General features: G+C 39.2%; 2 protein-coding genes across 2 annotated transcripts in view; one reads left to right on the top strand and one right to left on the bottom strand.

Moving 5' to 3' along the window:
• Positions 1 to 21,384, top strand: part of LOC129718155 (tRNA dimethylallyltransferase) — a 397,419-nt gene that overhangs the window by 324,278 nt on the left and 51,757 nt on the right. The window lies entirely within an intron of this gene.
• Positions 20,056 to 21,116, bottom strand: LOC129718158 (general odorant-binding protein 45-like). The gene has a single exon (XM_055668613.1). The coding sequence runs from the start codon at positions 21,108 to 21,110 to the stop codon at positions 20,163 to 20,165; it is 948 nt and encodes a 315-aa protein (XP_055524588.1). The 5' UTR covers positions 21,111 to 21,116; the 3' UTR covers positions 20,056 to 20,162.

The raw sequence follows: 21,384 nt of genomic DNA, 5'->3' as shown, positions 1-21,384 counted from the left end.
AGTAAGAGTCTATTATCTCTGCTTCGCACCGTGTTTGCCCTTACATTTTTGACGTTAGTGTTTACTAAAAGAGCGACTGAAGCTGTGAAAGGTTCGTTAAAAGAATTACAAGACCAAAAGCAGTGGGTAAGCATCGATTAAGAGGTCATAAATGCATAATACAGAATTTGAGGGGTGAGAGCGATAGCTTTTGTGGCCGATCATGTATGAAGTATCGGTAAATACACGGTGGCAGGGGAAGGTGGGGTTCAAAAATTGAATAGTAATAAGTTACATCATTTAGGTATGTCCCCTAGTACCTGCTTGTCCCTAATATACACAAGTAGTCCCACATACATATGTTCTGATAAACGTAAATCAGAATTGCGAAACATACCGCAACTATAAGAGCATAGTGTATCCTGTGATCCAATAGTGGAGGAAGTAATTTATAAATAATATGATCATCTATTAACGAACTTCACCTGTGCAACAGTTTCCATAATAAACTGTTATCTGGGAAAATAATAATATGAGTAATAATCGTACTAAAACCACACACATATCTTAAAACAATCGTGGACAAAATAAGAGAATGGGTAGTGAGTGGTGCCTTCCGGGTAAGTTTCTGAAAAATACAGTATTTATCAGTAATTTGGATATTTTCAGTATATATTGTTGTAGTAACATATGTACTTATGTTTAATCTATTATTTCTTCAACATGTAGCATAAGCAATTCGGTTCTAATTAGTTTAAACGATGAATTTAAAAGCGATGCCGCAACTATCGGTACTACCACAACTATTGGATCATCTACCCTATCAAATTTCCACAAATTAAAATAATTTACACTTAGGTACATTCGTAAATACACGCTCAGGAGAGGGAAAATATTTAACGAAGTCAAATTTAGAAAATCTATAACGAGCGTCTTAGCAGAGTGATTGAGATCAATCAAAGAAATAGTTATCGGTTTCCGTTACTCTACTAATTTTTTTTTGGAAATAAATATTGAAATTCAGTCCGCAAATGTATATTTCGACTGTGACATACAGTCTTCCTCAGCGCTTATGTGGACTGGTAAAGAGCAAAGCGTAAATCCTGTTTTTTTTATTTGTAGTAGGTAAAAATAAAAATTAAGCACCCTTAATTGGAGTTAGGTAGGGAATTATGCGGTCGATTGTTTACCGTACCATGTCTGGGGTTTTTGGAAAGCAGATTGAATAGCCATGAGGGGTGATTTTTGTTTTTTTTTTCCGTGTTGGGTATTTTCGTCACTGCGACCAATTTTTTGATATTTTGTGACATATTCCCCCTTTTTAATTTTGCTTAGTCAGGATAACGTATCACTATTGGAAGTGGTCGTTATAGTCTGGCCAATAGCATTAGTCCAGTCCGGTATTATACTTCGTATGAAGCGCACTTCTCCAGATTTCAGAGGGTTCCAGAAGACCTCTCTCGAAGAACTTATATCTTTTGATAAAAATTGCCGGACATCGGCATAACAGATGTTTCGAGTCTTCTTTTTCCATGCCACATACTCGACATGTATCATCTTGAAGTTTTTTCATAACCTTCAAATGATAACGGCTCGGACAATGCCCTGTTATTAAACCAGTATACGTGCTTAGATCTTTTTTTGAAAGATCCAGTATTTTACGAGTCATAGAAACGTTCGGAGTGATGAACCGTTTCGACTGCCTACCGATGAAGGTGTTTGTCCAGTTGGATTCCACTTTCAGAGTTTCCCATGCTTTTAGTTCCATTCTAAGGGAACAAGCGGATAGACCACAGAAGGGTTCTGGTCCTATGAACTGATGAGACGATCCAAGTCTTGCCAATTCATCGGCTCTTTTGTTCCCATCTATTCCACAGTGACCAGGAACCCAGTATAAGTCTACTTGATTATTACTACCCAGTGTTTGGAGTGATTGAACACACTCCCAAACTAGTTTTGATGTGCATGTCGCAGACTTCAATGCCTTCAACGCTGCTTGACTGTCGGACATCTTGCAAATGTTTGAGTGTCTGTATTTCCTGCGTAGGCATATTTCAGAACATTCTAGTATTGCTTGGACTTCAGTTCGGAAGACAGTTGGCCATTGGCCCATTGGAACTGACAGGTCTATTCCTGGGCCAGTTACTCCTGCTCCCACTCGATTGTTCATTTTTGAACCATCTACATATCCATAGAGTATTTGTAGCTTTTTTTATTGCCTGCTCTAGATGTGTATTCCAGTTAAGTTTTTTGTCAAGAGTTACTCCAAGGTATTTGACGTTATCTGAGAGTTTAAGAAGCTCACCTTTTAGCATAATATCATTAAGCCTGATTATCTGCGTCTTTATTGATTACCTGCGTCTTTATTGAGAAGCGTGCATGAGTGTTGTTTATAAATTTCTAAACTTTCAGCTACGTCTTATTTCCATAAATTATTAACGGGGCGGAGGAGGTGAATGTTATCCGAAGTAAGTGGATGTTCCTCGTTAAAAATATGTTCAGCCACTTTTGATTTGAAAAGGTGTGGTGGGGCATTTGTTGAAACTTTACTTGCTTTTGTCACTTCTGCGAAATGTTCTTTGAAACGTATCCCTAGGTTGCGTTTAGTTTGTCCAATGTAAACCATGTCACAGTGACTGCATGCAATTTTATAAATTCCAGCTTTGTTCAGGGTATCAATAGGGTCTTTGGTAGACCCTAATTTTGTTTTGAGTTGGGTATTTCTACTAGTGTAGACAATATCCATCCCAAATTTTCTAAATTTTGAACGAAGTGGGCGTGTCAAGTTAACGTCATATTCAACGGCTACCCTTTTCAGATCTTTTGTTATTGGGGTGATTGTTGTAAAAGATTTCCGAATTTGAGCACGCTTCTTTTTATCAACAATGGCTTGAATGATACTTTCATTGTAGTCATTAAGTTTAGCAATTTCGAAAATATATTCCAGTTCCTTTTGCTTTTTTCTACACGTGTAACGAAGTGTTACACTGCGTGAGGCCACCATGCAAAATTGCATTACGTAGAGGTGAAGGGGTATTGAGAATTTCCAAATTCCGCACTACTTAATACCTATACGAGTGTTCCCTTATCGGCTGTGATTTGCGGTATTTCTATAACCAGGAAAAAATCCAGCATACACAATCACTATCAGTGCGGTAAAGATTTTCTCGGCGGCGCACCAAAAATTTCTTCGGCGGCGCGCCGAATCCAAATCATCGGCGGCGGCGGCGGCGGCGGCGGCGGCGGCGCGGCGTGGCGGCGCACAGGACTAGCTAGCAGATTTACACACTTGCGGTGAAGCATTATGGTTCTTGAAACCATTGTACGTGATCTTTCTTCGCCCCATCATGGTATTCGGTCTGGCCAGCAAGAAATTTCCGGTTTGCCTTGCTGCACGACTGTATGGAATCCTTCTGACGACAATGTTGTGCTGCAACGATGGATTCATGATTAGCTTGTGGACGTAGGTCAGTGTCTGGAATTCGTGCAAAACTTTCATAGGTAAAATCATGTCCTTTTCACCAGAATGTCCTTTTCACCAGAATACAGTTGAACTGTTGGACGGTCTTCATATAGCAGTTTTGAATGACCTAAAGTTCGCGCAGATTCGATTTGCAGGCAAAGCCCCAAATAGCAGCCAAATATTGCAGCCGGGAGTGGATTAACGATGTGTATAACTTCAACAGCCATTTTTGCGGAATGAACGAGGTCACTTTCAGTTCCACACAGGGAGTTCAGCTTCATCTTTACTTGATGGATGTGGGCGGACCAACTTGAAGTAGAATCAAGTGTGAGACCCAGGAAAGTATATTCTCGAACTTCTTCAACTTCTTGTCCTTGAATTTCAAGCAGTGAATGAATGCCTCTCCGTGGCAAGTGCATAATCAATTATTTTGTTTTCCGCAAGTTTAGTGACAGCATGATGGATCTAAAGTAATCGTGCAAAATAACTAGGTCTTGTTCCATCTGCCGTTGAATGGCTGGCTTTTGGGTACCTTTGTAGAAGATCGATGTATCGTCAGCAAACAAACCAAGGTCCGAGAGGTCTTGTGGCCTGGGATTTTCTACCAATATTCGTATTTGATTCGGCGTCTTGTTTCTTTTCCTGTTGGAAACGTACAAGCCAGGTGGCAGGACTCGCAGCTTCCATGAGTTACAGTGTTGTGAAGGGTCTCCTACGAAAGGCAGAAAATCAAAAGGCAGAATCACGAAAGGCAGAATCACGAAAAGCAGAATTACGAAAGGCAGAATATTTCATAAGGCAGAATAACGAATGGCAGAATCACAAAGAGCACGAATGGCAGAATCAAAAAATGGTCTATTTTCTTTTTAACAACACACACTCCCGGCCTTTAGCCGACTCTATTGTCCAAGTGTATGCTGTCCTTACTCGCTACCGCTCGTTCGGACTTAACTGAGGGAAAGAAAATCTGTTTGAATAATTCTAGAAAACCAGTAGATCAGTTGTTTGTATGCGAGAGGCCGCCGCTTCCGACGGCGGGTCGGCGGCCGGCTCGGACCGCGGAAACCACGGCGGCTTTGTGCCGCCTTGGTTCCTTGCCCTCGATTATGCGTCTTCGCCGCATGAGTTGTTTTATGTTAATTATAACCAACAAGCCGTTGAGACTAGTGTAAGTTATATCTAACATCGAAAAATAACTATCCGCGATGCCGTGAGAGTCTTTAGAACCTGAGCCAAACCAGTTTGCGCGTTTCGGATCTAATAATTAGGCTTGATTTGCACTTTCCATCAAAACTGGTCATTGCTTGTGACCAGTTATTATGTCTGGTTACCAAACATTATTAAATAATAAATGTAGAGTAGCAGCTTTGATACCGTGACCAGGACTCGCACCAATTTGCTATCACGCACTTGGCTATCGTGAGTCAGGTTTGGCTACCAGTGATTCTGCCTTTCGTGCCCTTCGAAATTCTGCCTTTCGAAATATTCTGCCTTGTGTGTACGGTCATAGAGTTCTGCCTTTCGTGATTCTGCCTTTCGTGCTTCTGCTTTTCGTGATTCTGCCTACTGTGGCGTTGTGAAGCTGCTTCTCCCTTCGTGTTTCAAAAGTTTGAGCCTCACGCTTCCGCAATGGTCTCCCGAAAAAAATAACATTAACAAAACATTTAAAAAACCTTAAAAATTGCTGTAACTGTACATAGTTATACCATAATTTAACTATGTTTTTCATTGTAGATACATCAATTTTACATTAAATATCATTGTCCAGAACAATAAAAAACATCGTTTTTGCCATTTTTACAATGAAAAAGGCATTTTTCCCATACATTATAAGTAAACGATTGTTGTCATTACCATGTTTAAACAACGTTTTTTGTTGTTGAATCTACCACCGACAAGAATTTTACCATGAAGAACATTGTCAGTGACTTCTAAATGTATGGGAAAAATGCCTGAAAAAATGCTGTTAAGATACATAACGACCCCCCTTTTTCATTGTAAAAATGGCAAAAACGATGTTTTTTTATTGTTCTGGACAATGATATTTAATGTAAAATTGATGTATCTACATTAAAAAACATAGTTAAATTATGGTATAACCACAGACTAACAGACATAACACTTCGAACAAATTCTCAATAAAATCATCGTCCGGATGATTCTAGTACTTTACGTTAGTAACACTAGCACCATCTGCTGCCGTGTTCGCGCTGCGTCATGTATTTCGACATCAGCGCTAGCGTTACTGCATGTGTCAAATGGGGAACCACAAAATATGTATGAAATTGCATGACAGCGCCCCAGACGGCGTTTTCGCGCGATTACTATTTTTCGATTAGCAATTTGAAATGATCGTTTTTTGTGGCGATGGAGCTAGGTTCCAGTGTTACGTCTGTTAGTCTGTGGTATAACTATGTACAGTTACAGCAATTTTTAATTTTTTTTAATGTTTTGTTAATGTTATTTTATTTTCGGGCTGTTCGGGGTGCCCGGAGCATCTGTCTCGTCGTCCTTCTCGTCTTCACTTGTACTGCCATACTGATTCAAAAAATTTCTAGCCTTTTTTCACAAACCAAACACGTTATAATTCTCATAATATGCACATTAGCCAAATTTCACACGGGTTTGTCAACTTCCTTTGGATTTTTTGATCGGATTTCAGATTTTTCAGCATAGTGCTTTTTACTGTCCGGTCGTAGGGAATTCGTAGGTGGAGAGTTGTTCAATCTTTTGTTCTACATCCAACAGCGCAAACTCGCTAAACGATGAATCGAAAAAAACTCTAACACCTTATGAACACCTTTTTGTGTACAATGATCTATGAAACTTGATAGATGTATGCAATACACTCTATATTAGTTTTACTTAAAATGTCAGATAAATTGCACACACGCTTGAAGGAAACAAATGAAACCAATTGGTCTGGTAAACTAATTGAACATAACAATATACCCAAATAAAAAAAAGAGGTTATATGTTTTGTAGTATAAACATTGCATAAATTCACCTGAACTGCGAAATTACCTGCAGAGCAGAGAGCGATAACAGAGAGTTGCTGTCGAAACAAATTGTACAACACCGACTTTTTGGCAACCTTCGTGCTTGACTATCATCAGTAGTATTGGTTACTACCCACCACAGATAAGATTAGGTGAGGTAATTAGCTGCACATTGTTAGCAAGTGCAATAAACTTTTCAAACTATGCCCGTTTTTATCGCAATAAGTTATCACATCATTCTACCTTGCGAGAACTGAATAGATCGAAAGATTCTCCCAAAGTTTTTTTCGTCTAAAATTAATTGACACAAATGATTGGCAAATTTATGCTATTTCTTCGCTTCAGCTACTTCAGCTATTAGAGATAGGTAGAAGGAAAAAAAAACTATACGTGCTTGTAAACGATCGTAAAGCTTGCCAAAGCCGGCGAGTATAATTGTGTGCGATATTATTTGTAGGTCTTTAAAATTTCAAGGTTAGAAATGACCTGTCGGTTGTTGCTTTTCGCTTTACTTGGAGCGCCGGTATGCTAGTGGCACCAACAACAACAGCATCAACAGCAGCAGTGGTGGCGCTAGCGTGCGATCGAAACTACTTCATCTTCCTACCAAAAACTACCACTATCATAATAAATCTACCGGCCGGCCGGCCGGTCGAGCCGGGTTGCCTGCCTACTCGCCTTCCGTCGTCATAGTAACCGCCGTTGCTTGCACGATCGCTCAGGCGGCGTGATGAGTAAGAATAAAATACGATCTTTTTTTACTACGGTGCATTGATTTCGGTGGTAAGGATTAGTCATTAATTGAGATAACTTTTATCTAATTGTGTCATGCTTTGGCGGTATGGAGCGTTCTAGAACTGGTGGCGAAGTAATAAAATATCAAATATCGCAGCTGACACGGTACGCTGCCAATGGAGCTGTCAATTAAATTTCCGTCTCGGCCCTAACCAAATTTTGGTTCGATTGAAGTTTTGGTTGCCGCGACGCGATGTGTTAAAACTGTAGATTCTTTATGATGCCAAATAACGCCAACCGCAAGTAGGTTTAATAGTTTGGCTAATTGGTTGGCACGGTTCGATGGAGGCCGCTATTTTTTTTAGGTCTGATACATAAATAAAATCTCCCCATTAATTGGACCATCGTTCCGCAAGAGAGCGCTGCCAGCTAATAGTGTGCACCGCTGGATGGGTTGTCGTTCTGTTTTTATTTTATTATCAATTATAGTAATGCTAATTATTTTTATTATCGAACACAATATTATCAACTCCAAAAGCAAAGGGCTATCGTGCAGGTTTTTAGATTAACAACACTTTAACGGGTAATTCACAGTCAGTAACTTTTAAGACCATAAAATGGGACATTTACAGAGCGAAACCATTTTTGTTTTGATTCCTTTTTTAATTATTTCCTCCATCCTCGTCGAATTTTAGCATTAAAACAAGAACCTTTTAAATGCAGTAAGACATTGCAAAAATTCTGTTTTGAAAAACTATGGCGCTTGGGGGATTTCCCAAAACGTGACTAAGTAGCGCAAAAATGTGCCAAATCACCAGCGCAACCGACCGACAGATGGCGACGGTATTAATTAACGGCACCTTTCATTACCATCGCCATCTCAGGTACAGGTAAGTGCCAAGTGACTGGCTATATTCCAAGAATGATCACCGTAGAGTATTATTTACTAAGCCCCAAGCGAGCAAGCCAAACCTCCACGATCAGGTTTTCGCTTCCTGGCAGGCATCCATTCCAATCTCTACATTCAGTTTGCACACGAGCTGAGCCAAATGGCGCCTTCGCTGTCAACAAAGTTGCACATTCTTATCAAGATCAAACAAATAAAATCAGTTACTGTGAATTCACCGTAGGACATACATATGTTATTCATGCCATTAATTTACGAAACATGGCATAACTTGGCGGTGTGGAAGCGTAAACAACGTCGGAATAGCGCTGAGTCGCGTTTATTGACAAACACCGATATCAATCCAATCTTGAACTTGTTTAGAACCTGCGTAGAAGGCTAGGAAAGTAATAAATTCCCGAGGGAAAACACAATCCACTTACAGTAACTACTTCTTAAGCATTATCATGCATATTCACACACACATACACCTCCTCTTGACTCATTCAATATTACGAACTCAGCAAACCACGAAATCACCAATTTTACAGACACAAATGTGACTGGCATAAAATTGTTATTTACTTCTAACGCTTCTAGTCGCCTGGTGCCGCCCCTGTCGCCACCCTTCCGCACTGCGCAACAAACAATCACTTCTCGGTAGGTTGGTTAAGTCATGCACGCAAATACACTGTTTGAATATACTTTGTGGCGTGCTGTATTGCTACGCGCTATCTGTCTGACTCTCTTACACACACATGGGTGCGCGTTTCCCGCCAAAACGATCGCGTCCACGTAGGCCATGTTTTCTCCCACGTTGCGCATTGCGATGCTCAAATTACACGCGAGAGAAAAAGGTGGAGAGCGTAATAAAAAAAAAACAAAATCAAAGCATGCTGCTCCAACTAGCAACTTTGTGGGAGCGCGCAAATGGCTGCGTTCTGATCGCTGCCGTCCATTCATCGCTTTTTCGATCAGCATAAAATTCCACGCTAGCAGAAATGATTCAATATTTTGCTTCGCCATTGCGTTGTGCTCCACTCCACTCCACTTCTCTGTGTGTAGTGGAGTGGAGCAGCAGCCATTCAGCACAAAGAGGATAAGAATCACAGTCATATCATGGCGAAAGAATTTGTTTGAGTTTCCGCTCAGTCTCTCTTTCTCTTTACAACGAGGGTTACCCTAGCTAAGTAGAAAAATGCGCAAATGCGACTTTTTTGGGTATCCTGAGATCTAGCGGATCCATTAATTTGGGGTGCATTTAGTAAATTGCTGTGTGGAAAGCTCCTCGATTTTGCTCTGATCAAATCCAGAAGCAAAAGTTTGCAACTGCTAAAATTTCTAGTATTTGGCAATCCACACAATTTTTTTTTTTTGAAAACCCTATGATAAAAGCCTACGTGTTCCGTTTAAATATTTTCAATCCTGTTTGATTACTATCACATTCTTCTCATTGTTTGTTTCTAAATGACAATACTGCCCATTTGGTGAACCAAACTTGATCGATTGAAACGAGTTTTTGTGGTTCGATTGAAACTTGTCAGTGACGGTCGTCGAAGCTTTAATCCCTCTGGCTAACGAGGTTATTGGCAACCTTCCAACACATCTAAATATTTTTAGACTGGCTTGTGAAAGTTTTGGAGCCAATTGGTTCTTCTTTTGACCTGTGCTAAATCCTTAGGTACTAGTTTATTCATTCGACATTCGTTAGGCTTAAACTTATAAACTCGCAGAACTTCGTTGTTATGCATTTTCACAGATGACTGACTGTCATTGAAAACTTAAATTAAAATAAAATAACTCCGGAAAAAAAGAACGCTCAAAGCAAACGTTCGTGCAAATCGTTATCAATGAGATTATCGTTGATATCGTTCATTTCCACCCGACGACATTTTTGATAATTAAATTCGTTTTATGCAGGTTCCAGAATTTTTTCTTGACACTCTCCGGACTTATTTGCAATACTGTTTAATACGTTTGTCTAATTTTTTGATTGAAAACTACGTCTACCGCGAAGTTTAAACTCAAAAAGAATGGAACTAGGCCCTTTTAAATACTTATAAGTCGCTATGTTTACAACGAACAGAAAATTTTAACATGATTGTTCGAATTATTGTATTATTAAAAATCTTCAAGCCTCGTTGAAATGCAGATTTCGACCCATTATCTGTCGCCTGATGCTTGCTTTCCCTAGCACGATCGACAGAAACATATTCCTAGTATACCTGGAATGCATTCTGGGTTATATAACAGTCTGTCTTTGCTCAAACCAATCAGTTTACTAGTAGATGGCCAAAAGGACGGTTCTAACTAGGTAGCAGCAGGTACCAGCAGCGGTAGTGATTGAAGCAGCGTCAGCGGTAGCGGGAGCATCAGCGCTAGGTGCATTGGCCAGCACTTTTTCCAGATTGTGATATTATTTAGCTGACGTTACGTTAGGCGGGCTACAAAATAAACCCTGCTCCAAATCATTTTTCTATTTTGCTGGCGACACTGGTTTAGAAGTAGCAGATCTCTATGGATACATGTGTGTTAAGTGCATGGCAGGAGACCTAAAGCTTGGGCAGCCATATTATTCTTAATTCGACAGTCGCGGCAAAAACACGTATTGAACAAGTTCGCATCGTTGAAGAATAAAAATACAGGCTTGGCACGATATTGCCTCCTTGGGGTACACCGGAATACTTATCTCATTCCTGGGACAAATTTATGCCAATTTTGACACGTAATGTTCTCTGTTCTAGGTAAGATTTCAGCCAGAAACAAAGGCGAGCAGAAAATCCAATCTGTTTGAATTCTTTGAAAGCTGTGTTGTGTTCGATACTATCAAAAGAATCCTTCAGATCTCTTTAAATTACATCAACCTGGCTACCTCGGGACACTCCGTCAAAACACCTAACTGTGAACTCCATGAGATTTGTGCCAACTGTTCTACCAGGCATAAATCCAAAACAAAACATCAAATTGTCCTTTTGAGGGTAAATAAAATAATTAATTTGAAGAGTTATCATTTTCTCGTTTTGTATTACACATTATTCATAATGTTTAATGTTCATAATGTTATATTTATTACACATTATTCATAATGTCGGAGCGCCGAGTTAAAGACGGTTGTAAATCCGAAATCATCTCCTTGTCTCAGCGTGAACTGAATTTTTCTTTCTTCAGCAATGTGCATGCAACATTCAACAGCAGCGTAATAAACAGAGTGCGACATGTTCTGTTATCTACTTCCACACGACGTTAAAACGTATAGGGTAAATGTACCCTTAGTGGAGGTAGTACCAATAGTGGAGGTAGTGCGATATAGAGAGTTTTTTCTTTTATTTTGAGTAAGACAGGCAAAAAAGTATAATGCAACAATGTTTAAGGGAAAAATTCCCTTTTTACAGTGAAACACTAAAAAGAAAAAACGTTTTTCCAAATCACTAGCTGAATACCGCTTGATTTTTAATGTTTTCTTAAGCTGCATTCGATTTTATTTAAGGGATATTTATTAAGTTAAAACAAAGTCTCATATAATTTTTAGTACTTATTGTGTAGAAAACTTATCAATTTAAAGATTCATTAGCACTTAAATCGTTTTTGTTTGATTTAACCCCGTTTTTTTTTCAACTGCGCCATTATTGACACACAGAAACACCGTTGCTCCCATAGTGGAGGCATTCGAATGTTTACAAGTGTAAAACGATAACAAATCGTTTACAGTTCAGATTTTTGAATATTCAGCGCATATACAGTGTTTGCGCAGCGAACAGGTTTAAAGCTATATCGTTACATCATCGCTGCAGGACAATGCCCTTCCTATTCACTACTTCTAAGCTACGAATAAAAACAACATTTCAAAGGACATTTCATTGACACTTGCACTGGAACAAAGGCCATTCAGCAGTCTATCCCACCAAGTTCATTCAACCGCATGGAAGAAGGTGAAAAAAGAGCCGAGAACTTTCTGCGACGCTATTAAACCGATATAAATACGGCACATTTGCGCAAGTTACTTTTCATTCTGTTTTCAACCGTTTTCGAGTGTACATCCTCAATTACAAAATATTAAAGAAGTGTTTCAAAGTGAAAAATAAGTCAATGAACTCAGTAATGTTTCATTAATATAAAACAGTTTGCTTGGGTCCGCCAGAAGTGCGCATTGGACCTCAGCTCACCAGTGTGTCCATTCGCGCCTCGCCGTGTGTGCGATTGTCGCATCTTTTGCTTGCTTCGTACTCCGCTTTGTGTCGTGTTACACTCCGAACGCAAAACGATCAGCGACGATCCTATTGGCCGTTTTTTTTAGAGATACCACTCGCTTACCCGCCTCTACGCGTTGACGAAGGCGTCCACATATAGGAAAAAACTCTAGAATTATTGTACCAAAAAAACGTTTTAGCTTCATAACTCATTACAGAATGGATTCTGCATCGAAAAAAAAAACACATAAACACGATGAAGGAGCTGTCACCCACTGCATGGAGTTGGTCCTCTCTAAGAAAAATTCACTGTACGCAGCATGCAAAGCTTATGGCATCCCTCAGTCTACCGTTCGTTACCGACTTAGTGGCAAGTGGACCAGAAAAGCCCGGAAAGGGCCACCTACTGTTCTAACAGGAGACGAAGAACAGAAACTCGTGCAATATTTGAAAACGATGGAGAAGATAGGATTTCCGGTAGTTAAGGAATTACTTCTGCATAAAGTGAAGACATTCTTCGGAACGAATTCTCGACCCAATCCGTTTACGAACAATGTCCCAGGTTTGTATTCATTATAATAAAAATCAGTCAAAAAATTGTTAACATCTTATCGATTATAGGTCGAAAATGGCTGGAAGGATTCCTTCGCCGGCTTCGTGAAATCACTTTCCGCACGCCAGAAACTGTGTCTTCCGCAAGTTCTAAAGTAAAAGAGGCAGACATTCGCGGATGGTTCACGAACGTAACATCATATCTCGAGGAAAACAACCTTATGTCAGCCGCATCGGATGCAACCCGCATATACAACGGCGATGAAACGTCATTCTACCTACACACTTAGATTTTATTGCCGAGAACTCAACAGCTGATAAATTCAGCGAAATGTTCTACAAGTTTTCGGCAGAATTTTCAAGAACTTCGGCAAACGAAATATCTATACTTGCTGGTTTACGGTAAATCGATATATTTGCTGTATGTTCGTCGGAATACATTGCTGACATTCGTTAAAAACTTCGCCGAGCTCAATCAGCTGTTGGGAAGTTTGCCGAGATAAATTAAGTGTGTACACCCACAAACGAAAGCCGTGCTAGCTAGCCGTGGCAATAAGAATGTGTATGAATGCGAGCATGCAGACGGGCACAAAAACATAACAGTAATGTTTACCTTCGGAGCAGACGGATCAGTTGTACCTCCAGGAGTTGTTATTCCTATGCAGTGCCTATCTGTGGAAGTATTGCAGAAATTCCCCGGAGAGTGGGGTATTGGCAAATGTGCAAAGGTGTGGATGGATACCGCCAACTTTATGCTATACATCAGGAACGTTTTCTACCCTCATCTTCAAAGGAAAAAAGTGGAGTTCCCAGTGCTGTATTTCGTGGATGGTCACTCTTCACACACGACTGCGGAGGTGGCCGATCTGTGCTTGGATTTGGGTATTGTGCTGATTGCTTTATATCCAAACACTACGAGAATAACTCAGCCAGCAGACGTCGCCATTTTTAAACCATTGAAAAGTGCCTGGAAGACTGCCGTATCGGAGTGGCGGCTGGAAAATGGAGGTGAAAATCTATTGCTGAAACACTTTCCTGACGTACTGCAAAAGGCTATGAACAAAGGAATCAAAACGGCCAGTGTTAGGAACGGGTTCAGAGTTTGCGGATTATTCCCTTTTGGTCCTGAAAATGTGGATTACGACAAATGTATTGCCAAGTCAACTAGCGAAAACCCTAATAAACCAGTAGCTCAAGAAACAGACAAGGAACTTTCCACCTTCAATTCAGTAGAGGTCAATCCTGAATTGAATGAGGAAAAAGAAGGACAAGATGTAATTATTGAAGATTCGGTTATCATTCCAACTTCAATAATCAAAGCTGCTATAGATTGCATTGGTAGGGAGCGCATTAACAGCTTTAGTAGCGGTTCTGTCTTATCTGCAGAAGGAGAAATCATCCGGCAGCTATATGAGATGTTGTTGATGCCTATTGATTCGCAGTTATTGAGCAGTACGACTCCAGAGATGACTGTGTCAAGTGACTACATATCTGAGGATAATCCAACATTTATTGAGGAGGTAGGTGGCGATAGTTTCATATCAGATGACAGTATTCCACTCAGTGTCATGAAAGAGAAGACTGGACACGACATTCCGAGCCGTAAAATAAGCATAACCGAATTGCTTCCAACTCCGCCAACTCCTCGTCGGAGCAACGTTCACAGGAAATATAAAAGAAAATTCCACCCGGTACTGATGGCCTCAGAGCGGCTTGAAGAAATCCGACGACTTGAACAAGAAAAAGAAAATGATGCAGCCAGGAAAAAAGCCAGAGTAGAGGAAAGAGAGCTTGCTAAAATAAAAAAAAAAGAACAACTGAAGAAAAAAAAACAAAACTTCGTGAGCGAAAACAAGAGGAAGCTGAGCAACATAAGAATAAAAGAGAAGAACTTCGAAAAAAGAAACAGAAAAAAGCTGAACTACGAAAAAAGATGAGAGAGGAGAAAAAATGTAAGAAGCTAATGGAAAATAATCGAGAAAAAAAGCAAAAGATCGAGTTACTCGAGGCACTGAAGCTAAAACGTCAGAGATAATTCTCGTCTGATGAATTTTTTCAGGTTATTTTTTTTGTTATATCATTTTAACTGACTTTTAATATAAGCTATCTTTTGAATACATTGACTTTGTATTCAATGCATTTGAAATGCTCCATGGTACTGGTTAATAAATCCCTTATTTTCATTAAATATAGTTAATTTTCAATTGTATTGAAAATGAGCGAAAATGAAAATGAATCCAGTCAACTCGATTTTCTAGTTTGAATTATATCTAAACTCAACCTATTGTAATATTACCAAAATTTCACAGATTCTTCTTAGTTTCATTCACAATTCTAAATAAAATGTTCAGCAGAGTTATAGACAATGGACTTTAGATTATATAGAAAATGACGGACTCATGTCCCATTTTTTGTGTAATAAAATATTCACATTGATTTCCATATTTATTTTAAACTCATCGTTTTTTGTTTTCTATACTTTTGACTGTTCAACAAACTTCAAAATGTACAATCTTCATCCATTTCATTTATAGAAATTTCAAGTTTTTAAAACTACCTCCACTATAGATACATGGTACAACCATTTTAGGAACAGTACCTCCACTAAAGGTACAAAAGCTATGATAACAATTTTTGATTTTTTTCAAATTCATTAGTTTTAAAAATGCACAACGAGTTATTTATCAGCAAAACAACTAAATTGTCTATTAAATCATATGTTCATACATCCAAAGTTAGTTAAGTCTTAATTGGATTTGTTAAAATTTCTCAGAAGTAGCTACTATTTGCGCCACTATTGGTACATTTACCCTAATCAAGCCTTTAAAAATATAAAGTTTTAATCATGCAAACATTGTACTATCGAAAATTGTCATGCCATGTTGAAACGCAGATTTCGGTTGATCTGATTGGTCTTTTAATGCTTGCTTTCGATAGAATATTATACCTAGTTCACCGAGAATTTACTGTTAGGGCTATATAAGAGTTAGCTTCTGCTTAAACTAGTCAATTCACTAGTGGATGGCCACTATGAGGGTCCAGGGTGGTGAAAACCTGGAAAATCTGGGAATGTCAGAGAATTTAATTTTCGATCAGGGAAATCAGGGATTATCAGGGAAAACTGAAGATAATTAGAGAAAAAAAATTTAACCTATAAGCGATTCTTTTATAAACTGCTCTTTAGCGCAAAAACTTTTTTTTTAATATTAAAAGCTAATTCGGACCGTTATTGTTCAGTTTCATATCTGATCGATTTTTTTTTTTCACTAAGATTTGAAAGTTGCGTTCATCTACGTTGCACTTTTTGTGTCGAAAGCTAATAAATATCAGGGAAATTCAAGTTATATTTCAGGGAGAATCAGGGAAAATCAGGGAATTTGGTTTTGAGAATTTGTTTGCCGACCTGTAGCTAAGTTGCGGTGGGTAGCAGCAGTAGCGGCAGCAGTTACTTACCAGTAGCGGTAATGTTGACAGCGTCAGCGGTAGGTGCAGCGGGACTGCTTATTCCTCTACTGGAAACTGCCTCTGTGCGCTGGCAGCAGCATCAGCGGTAGGTGTATTGGCCAGCACTTCCTTCAGTGAAAAGCTCTGTCGTATTTTGGCAACACACAAATGGGGATTGAACAACAAATTGTCCTTTTAAGAAAAAATAAATACTTAATTTGAGGAGGTAATGTTTTCGGGTTCCAGAAGCGATAAAAGCGGTAGCAGCGTCAGCGGCGGGTGTAGTAGTACTTCTTTCTCTAATAAAAAATAACGGAAGGGTTGTGTCCCGCAAAATTGACGTAGAAATACATAGAGCTGTACGTGGCATTGTTGTATTCGGGATGGATCACGAATGAAGGATAGAAATTTTGTGTATTCTAGAAAGTTTCATAGAATTTTACAACCTAAAACTTCATAAAAACTACAAAGCTCTAGCGTGTAAGAGAAAAACGTTAAAATCACTGCGCCATCTTTGCGGCCATACCGCGAACTAATCTAAGCATCTAAATTAGGACTCCAACTATATCAAGAAACTTTGTAGAAGATCGAAACCCGATTGGTTAAGCCGTGAGAGCCCTAATAATTTTGTTCAGCTAGATTTCATTTCTGGCTCAGTGTGCGCTGACGAGCAAATCAACGCACGCGCTTGATGAGGGCAGTGAATCGTGTGCATTAGAGGAGCTTGCAAAAAAACATCGAAGTGAGCACACAAAAGGACATTAAGCACGTTAGCTACACAACAGAGCTCACTGCATTGCTTTTGCGGTGAGTCTCTTTAGCATATATTGAATGAGGAGAGAATCTGGGTAGGAAAGTAAATTGCGTTTTTTGTCGAGTTTGCTTTGCATCTCGAAACTGGAAAAAAAATTATTTTAGGCGCCACTCCGTATCACATTCTTCTACGAAAAAACTCAAGTTGTCTCTGGTGTATTACTTCTTTACTAAAGTGATTTACCACTCTTGTTTCACTCGGTTGTGGTGTAAGCAGCCCGTGAGTTAATTTTTTTTTGCGAGCGACAGAAGCACAGCACAAAGCGGAATGAAGGAATGTGGTTGAAAATTTGCTACACGCAGCGCACATGCCGTAGAGAAAGTGCGCAGCGAATTTTGTTCCGCTCTTCACACATATTGAGATAGACAACAAACCTGGTATAGAAATTATAGATTAGCTGTAAGCAATGATTTTGTAAGAAATTTTTGAAGGTTAGATTCCCCTGCATTTCTTTAAACAGTATTCAACCATTCAACCTTTTCATATTGAAATTGAAAAAAAGTACTATTATCGAGCCGAAAAATTTATATAATCGTATAATATATAATCGAATCTACAGGGTAAGGAATAATTATCCGGTTTTTAAGATTTGACAGATGTTGAAATGAGCTTACCTATGAAATTTTTAACTTTCAATAATAGACCGAACGGTATAGTCCATTGGATTTAAATCAGGAAAGTTCGAAGGCCATTTATCTTTAGTCAAATATCAGAAAAAGTCTGCTACGGAGTTAGTGTTTTTTTCGCTCCATGGCATGCGATGGAACCCAATTTTATCATTTAGGTAATGATTTTTTGAAAATTTGTAAAAACGTTATCCTAAATCCTTGTAGAGAATAGTTCGTACAGATTTCGGGTAAATTCTCATGATTTTGCCATTTTTCAAATTGACCTTCTAGAATCACGGTATCTCCGGTTACGAATAATTATCCAGTTCCCAGAGGTCCTAGCGGTTCTTTTCTACCTCTTCCTGAATGGTCCTACAAATTTCCCAGCTCATTATATCGTTTTATGGCGCCTCTAATGGTTTGTATAGGCATTTTTAACATACTAGCAATACTTACTGGACGCTTTCCTTGTTTATACAACTTGATCACCGCACTGCGCAATGGACTTGACTTCATTATGACACTTAATGCACACTGTTTCAATAGGGAGATTTCGTGGTTTTGTTTACACATAGCCAAGGTTAAAAATTGCATAGGTAAGCTCATTTCAACATCTGTCAAATCTTAGCTATACACTGAAACAAAAAAACACGGATAATTATTCCTTACCCTGTAGATTCGACTATATATTATACGATTATATAAAATTTTAGGCACGATAATAATGACTTATCTAAAGACGTCGTAAGGAAAAATCCACAAAATACGTAACTGGAACTGGTGGTCTGATTAAGCGTTGCAACTTATAGGGAAAATTTTGGAGAACTATACAGAAGGAGAGGAGGTCAAAAGTAGTTATTTTTATGCTACTTAAGTAATGAACGTTTCCTAATTGATTCATGAATTTAAAAAAGGATTTAAATTCAAAAAAAAATAAGGAAAAATTCAAAAATTTTGAAAAACATTCCTAAAAAATTATAAATACTTGAAAAAAATAGTAAAATTTGAAAAAAATTAAAATATTTTCAAAACAGGTCGAATTTGATTTTCCAGAGACTCGATTATCCGGAAACTCGATTTACCGGAATTCGATTATCCGGAATTCGATTATCCAGAATTTTATTTTTTTTGTGGTTTGTTTTTAATTTTTATTCCAAAATGTTACCTTTAACATCCTTTTTGGCATATTTGTGACCATTTATGTCACTTCCGGCATGTTTGGGACATGTTCGAATCAAGTTAAAATAATCAATGTCCGATTTATTTTTTTTTGCTCTCAAGATTTAACATTTTTTCGCTTCAGAAATAATTTTTGGTTACGCCACTGCATCATACAAGTAAAATAAAAAAAATAGGAAATGCTAATTTTATGTTCTTCAATAGCAAACTTGAATATTTTTTCTGTTTTTCGATTATAAAATTAAGGACAACAAGTTACCCGACAGAATCTACAGGAGATATTATTAAGCCGAGGCATTCCTTTTGAATTAATATTTTCGATACCACTTATGTATATAATACAAGTGGCCCTATGTTGCTCCCCTGGGGCACTCCTATATCGATCAATCGCGTAGAACTATTTTTGTTTTCTGTTTTCCGTTTTTTTTTGTCTAGAACTGGAACCGGGGTGGCTTGTGCTCATTTGATCCAGACTTTAAAGGTTTGATTTAGTTCTGAATCGGAAGTTCTCGGGAAAGCGCCGTGTCATCTGCACGAGCTTTAGCGCTGCTACTAAACAAATGCATTATCTATGCCCTCGACGTTACTTTCGAATGGGGTTGGGAACATCAAACTTATAATGAGTAGAAAAACTGGAGACCCAGAAGATCCAGGTTGGTCTCTTCTTTCATCCCTATCGATGGTGAAACGTTCGTTTTACCGATTTAAAATACGGCTCAAGTACCATAGATTGTACCATCCTCAGCCCTTTGTTGATGATGTTAATTTTACATAAAATTTCAATGAAAAAAACTTAATGGGTAAAAAGTTACAGCCATCTGTAAATAATGCTTTTTGATTCCAGACACCCTTTAACATGTAAAATGATTTCCTCCATCCATCCTATAGTTCTCTTCTGCGAAAAGAATGTTTTTAATAACTGGAACTATCTTTCAGAAATGGATTGTTGAAACACGAGCGCATTGTTAACTATGTAAATTGTTATTCATTAAAGTCTTAGGGGATATTTAATTATCCATTTACATGAATGATCGGTTTGAAGAGAATGGGTTTGAGATGTCTTTTCATCAAGCGACGATGCTATTACAAATGGAATTTAAATTCGATTTTGGCCATGATTGATTGTATTCGGCTAAAAATGTCAAAGTTATAAGCGAAAATTCAGCTGTAATCGAAAATGTGTTTTCTATCATGAAATCAGAAGGAATATTATGTAACGTACATCCATTTTATTTCACACTCAACATCAACAATCACAAAACAAAACAAACGCTTATTTATATAACAACAAAATCTGGCACCACGCCACACTGATATCACAGGAAGGTATAGGCATTAGTCTGTTCCAAGCTCCACCTTGAAGTACGCCTTCTCGCACTCAACGCGTACGGCAAGGAAACGAACAGCGGAGCCATCAGCTCAACCAGCGGGTTCCGAAGTGTCGCCCGGGTTTCGAAGCGTTCTGTATCGATTGATGTTTTCGCAATTGGTGCCAAAATTGCCGGCAGCAGGTAATCCAATGGACCCGTTCCGGGTGGAAAGCATTTGTTAGTGACTCGAGTCACCATGGTACTGTTGTCGGAGCACTTCAGCTGCACTCTATCTACACACTTCGACACCTTGATTATGAAGTCGACTTCGTCGACGTTATATCCGTTACCTTGCACGTACATCAGATCCAGATTTGGACCGGTTTCGTCAGTGTACAACCCCTGCCGGATTAGGATGCACCGCTGCAGGGCACGAGATTTACTCGACAGTGTGAAGCGATGGGAAGCGTACACCAGCAGCTCACGATCGGACACCTGCAGAATCCGGGCGCACTGTTCAATAGTGTCTCGGATCAGTAACTCCGGTTGTGGGGCGATTTGAGGCGTATCAATTAAAGCGCCAAACTGGTCGCGGTAACATTCCCAGTGCGCGGACGCCCAGTAGCAAACGTTTTCGACAGGAGTCTTCGCTAGTCGGGTACAGAGGCAATCCAGGGTTCGATTCAAATTGTGCAGATCGGTACAGTCTGGTTTGAAGTGACGCCCGTATGGTATGTACAGCAGCTCGGATGTTGCTGTACTCCAAGAGCGTAGCACCAACTGTTCGCAGTAAGCTTCACAGGTTCCTTCCTCGCTGACCGGTTCCGGGAGGTACTGACGGCATTCATGCTGGGCGCGTTGCAAACTTTTCAGTACAATTTTATGACGCGGGGCTACGGCATTGACCGTCACTGCTGCCAGCCCTAAGCCGACCAACAGCCGCAGAATATTCATCGCGAAGTTCGATACGGAACTGCAGCCAGCAACGGTTGTTGTGTTTGCTTATAACGAACACCGTATTTGCAGCGAATGGTCGCATGCGATAGAACACGAAACGGATGTCCGGGTCAGGCTATCGCGCGCTTGCACTAGACTTTTTTTTCGCACAGTGGAAAACTGGCGGGCATGATTGTTTGATGCTTTTGTTAAATTCCATTCTACTTATGCTTAGCTAAACCAAGTGTGGATACAACAATATTAACATGTTGACCAAAGAAGACGTGGAATA

The sequence above is a fragment of the Wyeomyia smithii genome, chromosome 1 (assembly GCF_029784165.1).
Source record: "Wyeomyia smithii strain HCP4-BCI-WySm-NY-G18 chromosome 1, ASM2978416v1, whole genome shotgun sequence".
Lineage (NCBI taxonomy): Eukaryota > Metazoa > Arthropoda > Insecta > Diptera > Culicidae > Wyeomyia > Wyeomyia smithii.
Note: the sequence above shows the minus strand (reverse complement) of the source record. Positions and strands in the feature narration are given on the sequence as shown.

Coding starts and splice junctions, on each gene's coding strand:
- LOC129718158 (XM_055668613.1), bottom strand. CDS start 21,110: ATGAATATTCTGCGGCTGTTGGTCGGCTTAGGGCTGGCAGCAGTGACG.